Source organism: Zalophus californianus, chromosome 4, assembly GCF_009762305.2.
Source record: "Zalophus californianus isolate mZalCal1 chromosome 4, mZalCal1.pri.v2, whole genome shotgun sequence".
Lineage (NCBI taxonomy): Eukaryota > Metazoa > Chordata > Mammalia > Carnivora > Otariidae > Zalophus > Zalophus californianus.
In genome coordinates, this window is record NC_045598.1 from 190,923,717 (window position 1) to 190,931,092 (window position 7,376).

Below are 7,376 nucleotides of genomic sequence, written 5' to 3' on the forward strand. Positions count from 1 at the left end.
CTCCCTCATGGCTCCTGCGCTGAGCTCGAGAGGACTCCTTCCTGTCACACCTCTTCATCATGTGTGTGGGCGCGCTGAGGTGGCCCCAGATCCCCGGTCTCCTTTCTGAAGGGTTGCAGCTGCTTTCACAGTTGCTTATCGATTCTTAGAATTTCCAGTTCCCACTAGATGTTTGAAGCGTGTCGTTTCTCCACGAGCACATGAAGCAGGGTCGCGGGCACCTGGGCGGCTCAGGTCATGTTCCCAGCTCATCAGAGTCTGCTTCTCCCTCTCCCACTCCCCCCTGCTTGTGTTCCCTCTCTCGCTGTGTCTCTCTCTGTCAAATAAATAAAATCTTTAAAAAAAAAAAACAAAAAACGGGTTGCGCTCACAGGGCCTGGTTCACGCGGTTCGCTCTGGCCATGTGCTGCTCATTGCTCTGGAGGAGGCGCATGTGGACACTCCCGAGGCCTGGAGGATGCGGTCTCCTCCAGAAAACCCTCCCGTGTGCTTCTGGCGGCTCCCAGGGGGCCCAGGGCTTGTGTGCAGGCCGCGACGGTTCTCCCTGCCCTCTGTTGCTGGCCACTCAGCTCCCAGACTCCCAGGGGCAGGGGCGGGTTCTTTGGGATGCGAGGTCAGGGTGCTCTTTCCCAGCTGGCTGGGGTGGAGGCTCGTGGGCGTGCCCAGGGACATGGCGTCGTGCCGGCGATGCCTAGAGGTGACTGGCCTTCCACCCTGCTCCAGCCACACCTGTACCCTGTGGCGGGCACTGGCCGTGGAGCCTGGCCTCACCACGCAGGTCCTGGGGCTGCTCCTGGAGAAGATGAGCAGGGACGTGCCATTCAAGGAGACGCGGGCCTTCCTGCTTAGCAGCTCTCCGGGCCGTGTGGCCACACTGCTGCCCCTTGCGGTGAGTGGGGCCCCACGCAGCCTTCTCCCTGCTTGTTGCGGAGGCCGTGTGAGGGGCCGTGTTGCTGCTGGGTGGGAGGACCCTCAGGTGGCCTGGGCGCCACCCCTCAGGCACCTGGCAGCTAACGGGGGTGCCAGAGCCAGCCCCACTTGGAGCCCGGACTCGTAAAGGCCCCACAGGTGTTGGTCCCCAAGGGAAACGACTCTGTTTCATCCTGTGGAAAAAAGTAAGCCTGGCTTGGCAACATTTTCAGCAGTAAAGCAGCTGGGAGAATTTCCTTCTCCTCCTGCCGTGGAACCGAGCGCAGATGGTGGGAGGCCTGTCCCCAAGGGGGTCACACTGCCCTTGTGTCTGCCTCCTGGCCTCCTGCCCCTGACAGCCAGGCTGGGCTGCAGCCCTGGTCCCGTCTGTGCCCAGCCCTCCCCAGGGCCGAGATCCCCACGCACACGGGGTGCACGCCGGCAGGGGCTGTGGGCTGGCCCAGTTTTGGGGTGCAGGGCCCAGCCTTCACCACGGCCGGCTCCCGGGGGAAGGGTGAGCCTGAAGCGGCCCCTGTCCCCAGGCCACGTGTGCGCTGTATGAGGTCATGAGCGTGCTGGCATCCGGGCCCGCGGTGCTTGAGCTCTACCCACAGCTGTTCACGGCTCTCCTGCTGCGCATCAGCTGCACGGTGGGCGTCGTGCTGCCGCGGACTCTGCAGGCCAAGGAGAAAAGGAGCATGGGCTCTGCTCTGGCCCCCAGGAGCCTCGAGCCCTGCAGGTAACCAGGTCCTCCCCTGCTGCCCCCAGCACCGTTGCTTGTGCGCACGTGCGGTGAGGGACAGAACAGGAAGGGTGGGCCAGGCGCTGGGGGCTTGGCTCAGGAGCTGCTTTGTGCCTGGGGCGCTGGCACTTCCTCCCTTGATGATGTCCCAGGTCATGCGGGGGGCGCAGCTCCCCTTCTCACTTCCTCCAGCAGGTCTGGGATGGGGGCTGGGGGCGAGGCAGCTGCCTCTCCGTGGGGTGGTGCTGGCTTCCGGGAGGCCTGCAGGGACTCTTGGGACACTCAGGTAGGTCCAGAGTCCTGCCTCCTTTTGAAGATGGAGCTATGGGGAGTGTTTGGGGGTGCAGGTGGGGCGTGGGGTGAGCCCCCACCTACAACCCCGCGTCCTCCACCCCATCAGGGCTGCACCTTCAGACAGAAGCTTCCTGCGAAGCGGGCAGACCCCCAGCCGTGTGGGGAGGGCTCGGCACCAGCCCCACAGCACCGGCCCGTGCAGCCACCCTCCCTCGCAGCTCCTGCTGGGGTTTGGGATCCTCATGGTCTCTGCCAAGTGGGCCCTGGGTCCTGGGGCGGCGCCTGAGGGGAGCTGGTAGGCAGAGCTTTGGCAGCTGAGGCATCGGCCTGCCTGTCCTGGTCTCTGCACATCCCTGGGCCTGCCGTGGAGGCGCCTCAGGGCTCCAGACAACTGCCCGGGGCCACAGGGCAACAGAGGAAGCCCGAGTGGTGATGAGCTCAGACTGCCTCCCCACCCGTTGCAGGCCCGCGGGGTCAGAAGTGGCCCTCAGAGGGGGACGGGCGGCATCCGCCCGCCCCCTCCCCACCACGGGAGCCACCACTCACACCGTCTGGCAGAGGCCGCTCGCCAGAGCCGCCTGGTCCTGCACAGACCACGCGGAAAACGTGAAAGGACTGGCAGATGCCACCAGACCGGCCCTGGGCCTGGCACGCTGACTCCCCTCCATGGCCTGGGAGCTGTAGGGCTACAGGCCCCCAAACCCCACCAGGGTCCCCGGCTGCCACCCCTGAGCTGAGACGTGTGCAGGGCCAGGGATGGGTGTGGAAGTCGGACCACAGGAAAGGCCACATCTGTAAGAATCCTGGGCAGCAGGGTGGACAGGCCAGGGAGGCCTTATCTAAACTGCTGACATGCTTCTCAGCCAAACCCGCATCTCAGCACGTCAGACTTGTCGTAGCACCAGAAATGGCCCTGAACGAGCCACCTCGGTCACAGGTAGAGCACCTGCCGCCAGTGGAGGCCTGGCAGCAACCTGCGTGCACACACTTAACCCTGAGGCCGAGGCCCGGCTGGGTTGCGTGCGCTGCCCCAGGGGCAGGGCCTTGTGTGTGAGATGGCCACATGGGGGGAGGTCAGCACCAGGGCAGAGGTGCTGTGGCCCCAGGGCCCCCCGTGTGCGGTTCCACAGCCCCAGTGAGCACGCTTTGGGCCCCAGGCTTTGCTGAGGTTCTGCCGGGTGCCAGGCCGATGCTTGCTCTCCCCCGAGAGCCAGGCCTGCAGGGTCCTGCCCCCCCTGACAGCCCCGAATGCTTCTGCCTGAGCTGGGGGAGAGGCAGATGCTAAATCCCAGCCGGGCCCTGGCGGCTCCGGCCCCTCCTGCAAGGGAGACAGGAGAGGCAGGTGCCTGAGGGCCAGGTGAGGGCGGCAGGCACGGCCGCACCTGCTGTGCCACCTGTGCCACAGTCTGTAGACGGCCCTGGACGTGCCCCACCAGCTGCCCCAGCTCCTGGCCCCTGGGCAGGGGGGAGTGTCTTCCTCACCTGCCCAGAGCCCCATCTGCCATCCCTTCCCTGGGCTTTGGGGTCTCCCGGGGAGGGTATGGCTGCGCCCATGTGAGCGGGGGCTTCCAAGATGCAGAACAGACTGCATGGGGGCCCCCGCTCTTGGGTGCCTGGACCCTGGGACCCTGCTCCACCAGCCGCCCACACTGGGTCCCCCTGCCGCTTGTCCAAAGGCCCCGCACAGGGCAGACCCTGACCTGCCTTTGGTTTTGCTTTTTTTGACAACTTCCTATGTTCCTTTTTTTCATTTCTTATTTTAATTAAATGGAGGTCTTTGAGGCAAGTGAAAACCCTGTAGGTTGTTACCCTAACAGTGCTGTGGGGCCTTGGGGACACTGCAGCGAGCCCCCACCGGCCCCTCGTGGGGGGAGGGGTGGCCAGAGGGTCCAAAGCCGCCCCGTGGTGCCCAGCTTGAGAGGAGAGAGCCCGAGAGCCCCCTGGAGGGTGCTGCTGGCAGGGCACAGGCCAGGCAGCCTCCCGAGATTAGCCTGTGCCTGCGGCCCCCCGCACCCGTGCCCGTGTGTCCCTGCAGCTCTGCCGTGGATGCTCTGCAGGCCATGCTGCTTCGGGGCGGCAACGAGGATGTGGTGCAGCGCATGGAGCTGGAGGGAGGCTGGCGGCTGCTCAGGACCTCGGCGGGGCACGAGGAGGGGGTCGCCCGGCTGGCCAGGTGCAGTTAGGGCAATGTTTGGGGCCCTGGGGCCCTCAGGGGCATGTGGGAGCCGGCAGGCCCAGCGTGAGGAGCGGGCCCCCGGCCGGGACCTCCCCGGGGCATGTGCAAGCGGGGAGGCTACCAGAGGCGGCCGTGGGGCCCGGCTGTGTTGCCGATTTGGGGGCAGGGGGCGGGGGCCTTTATGGAGGCCTGGTGAGGTGGCCTAGGAGGGCTTGGCAGCCGGATGGGAGGCAGGGGCAGCCCTCACGTCCACGTGGGAGTTGGCTTGGGGGCGCCGCAGGGCAGCCCGAGGCCCCAGCACTCACACTGTGCGGCTGGCCTCCTTCCCTAGCGCCATGGCCAAGTTTGCCGGCCCCCGGCTGCCCCTGGTGATGAAGGAGCTCGTGTGCACACAGAGCAGCGTGTATGAGATCCAGCGGGTCACCTCCACAGGATTCCTGGCCGAGGTAGGGGCCAGCTGCAGACCGCTGCGGGGCCTGGGGGGCGGGGGACGCCCAGTGAGGGGAGGCCTCGGCTGTGCCGTCTGTGCTGGGCCCTCCGCGGGGACGGGCCCTCCGCCTGGGCCCCAAGCCTCCCTTGGTAGCCCCCCTGTGGCTGACAGTGCCAGAAACCTGCCCAAAATGTGGCCAGGGTCAGGAGTTGGAGAGAACAGGGCCTCTGCCACGTCCACTCCTCCCAGCAGCCCTGGACTGGGCCAGGGTGGGGATGAGCCCCTGGGGTCAGTGGCAGGGGGCGGTCACAGCACCTCTGCCTCCAGCTGCTCAACAGCAGCGCCGCGGATGACCTCATGCTCCTGGAGCCGCTGCTGGACAACCTGGCGGCCCGGCAGAAGGACCCGTGCACCAGCGTGCGGCGGCTGGTGCTCCGAGGACTGGCCAACATTGCTTCTGGCTCCCCAGACAAGGTGAGCGGGCTGGCCCCCAGGGGCACGGCCAGGGGCGCTGTGTGGGCAGTGGGCACGGGGGTGGCCCAGTGGGTAGCACCATGGGGGCGAGGGCTCTGTGACCTGGGGACACAGCTGAGTGCGCCCCCCCCCCCAGGTGCGGGCCCACGGCCCCCAGCTCCTGACGGCTGTGATTGGCGGGCTGGACGACAGGGACGACCCTCACAGCCTGGTGGCCCTGGAGGCCATGCTGGGCCTTGCAAGGCTGTTGGACCTGGCGGAGCCCCAGGACCTGCGCCCCGTGCTGCTGCATGTCGCCATCCGGATCCGGCCCTTCTTCGACAGTGTAGGGTGGCCAGGGCATGGGGGCACCGAGGGGCCTGACCGCACCCCCCCCCCCAAGCCTTAAGCCCCGGCTCTACCCTGCTCCCTGGGCCGCACAGGCTCGGCATCACCCCTGCACCCCCCCACCCCCTGCAGACCCTCTGGAGTGTGGGGCTGGGGTCCTTGCCTGGAGCTGACCCCAGCCCCCTCCTGGCACCGCCCGAGTCTCGTGAGGGTTCTTTCCTTCTCACAGTCTCTCCATCCCTCCCCAGGTGCCTGTGCCAGGCAGGGCAGGTGCCTCTGACACAGGGGCAAGGAGGGTGGTGTAGGGAAGGGGCCTGAGGCCAGCACTGGCTGACGCCGGCCCCTCCACTCCCCACCCCATCAGGAGAAGATGGAGCTCCGTTCTGCCTCCATCCGCCTCTTTGGGCACCTCAACAAGGCCTGCCACGGAGGCTGTGAGGACGTGTTCCTGGAGCAGGTGGTTGGCGGGCTGGTGCCCCTGCTGCTGCACCTGCGGGACCCCCAGGCCCCCGTGACCAGCGTGAGTCTCCAGAAGGGGACGGGGTGGCCAGGCCTGGCTCAAGCACGAGGGGGCTCACCCGGATGTCCCACAGGCCTGCAGGTTCGCCCTGTGCATGAGCGGCCCCAACCTCAAGTGTGAGCAGCTGGTGGCCGCCCTGCAGAAGCACCTCCAGGAGGGGCGGGGCCTGCACTTCGGGGAGTTCCTCAACAGCACCTGCAAGCTCCTGGTGAGGCCTGCAGCCCGGGGGGGTGGGGGGGGCCGGGGGGGGGCCGGCCCGGGGCTCACGGCCTCTCTGCAGATGCACCACTTCCCAGACCTGCTGGGCCGCCTGGTGAGCACCAGCCTGTTCTACTTCAAGAGCAGCTGGGAGGACGTCCGTGCTGCCGCCCCCATGCTCACAGGTGAGCGGCGCCCCTCCGGCCCCTTCTACCTGCGTGCGACCCCGCCCCCGCCCCCCGCCCCCTGACCCCACCCCTGCCCACAGGGTTCCTGGTGCTGCACGTGGAGGCCGAGCAGCGGCCACAGGTGGACCTGGAGCAGCTCACCACAGGTGAGCCCCGGGCACGTCCCTGCCCCCACCCCCCAACCTGTCGGGCTGCACGGGGCCTCACTGACCTGTGGGCACCGGGGGGACTAAGTGATTTTCCTGGATTTCAAGGATTTTTCCCCTGTCACTGGTGACCTCATCGTCTCTAGTAATTCACGGAAACTTCTTAACTGTTCCAAAAGAGCTTAAAAAACACTAAAAAAGGAAAAACTATCTTTCCGTTGGCTCCCAGGCGCTCCCGGCAGAGGCCTGTCTTAGGAGGGCGGTGGGCGGGTGGCCCCCGCACAGGGCGGGAGGGGGGTGCACCATGGGGTCCTGGCCGCCCAGGCGCGGTGCACCGGGAGAGGATGGGCGCAGGGCGAGCCGAGGCTGGGTGGCGGGGTGTTGGCAGGGGCCCTGGGCTCAGGCCGCTCTCTAGAGGGTGTGCAGGCAATCCGTGGCAGCGGCCCCCGGCCCCCCCCCCCCCCCCAGCGCTCCAGCTGCTGCTCAAGGACCCAGCCCCCCTGGTGCGCATGAAGGCCGCCGAGACGCTGGGCCGCCTGGTGAAGTTCGCCTGAGGCTCCCGCAACAGCACGACCCCTACAGGCAGCAGGGGCCTGAATCCCCAAGATGGGGCCCTGAGGAGCCCCCGGCCCGAGGCGGAGTGGGGAGCTGCCGGTGCCCCTGCCACGAGTCGAAGGCCTGCCCTTCTGGAGGAGGCCGCTGGAGGCCATTGTGGGGGGCGGGGGGGCAAGTTGCTGTACCCCCCACTCCCGTTTCCAATAAAGCCAGTGGCTCCTCAGCAGGTGGCTTGGGAGTGCAAGGACCTGACCTATCCGTGGGGGGCAGGGCAGCCGGGAGCCCCTGTACCCCATTTAGGAAGACTCCGTGAACCAGGGGAAGGCCCCACGCTGTGGCAGGGCCGCTGGTCAAGAACCCCGAATCAAGGTCACGCCGGCAGTGGGCGGGGAACACCTGTATTGAGGGTCGTGAGCA

At 67.2% G+C, this 7,376-nt stretch overlaps 1 protein-coding gene across 3 annotated transcripts in view; it reads left to right on the forward strand.

The window, feature by feature from the left end:
- Positions 1 to 7,221, forward strand: part of MROH1 (maestro heat like repeat family member 1) — a 66,978-nt gene extending 59,757 nt beyond the window's left edge. Inside the window, exons 34-44 of one of the 3 annotated variants that reach the window (XM_027600604.2) lie at positions 724 to 889; positions 1,452 to 1,648; positions 3,981 to 4,118; positions 4,453 to 4,567; positions 4,879 to 5,025; positions 5,162 to 5,350; positions 5,717 to 5,872; positions 5,946 to 6,080; positions 6,153 to 6,255; positions 6,339 to 6,404; positions 6,873 to 7,221. In XM_027600604.2, coding sequence (XP_027456405.2) covers positions 724 to 889; positions 1,452 to 1,648; positions 3,981 to 4,118; positions 4,453 to 4,567; positions 4,879 to 5,025; positions 5,162 to 5,350; positions 5,717 to 5,872; positions 5,946 to 6,080; positions 6,153 to 6,255; positions 6,339 to 6,404; positions 6,873 to 6,958 — 1,498 coding nt within the window. In that variant the 3' untranslated portion in view covers positions 6,959 to 7,221. The remainder of the gene's footprint in view (positions 1 to 723; positions 890 to 1,451; positions 1,649 to 3,980; positions 4,119 to 4,452; positions 4,568 to 4,878; positions 5,026 to 5,161; positions 5,351 to 5,716; positions 5,873 to 5,945; positions 6,081 to 6,152; positions 6,256 to 6,338; positions 6,405 to 6,872) is intronic. The other 2 variants (XM_027600595.2, XM_027600614.2) reach the window with 2 other exon arrangements.
- The last annotated feature ends 155 nt before the right edge of the window (positions 7,222 to 7,376 follow it).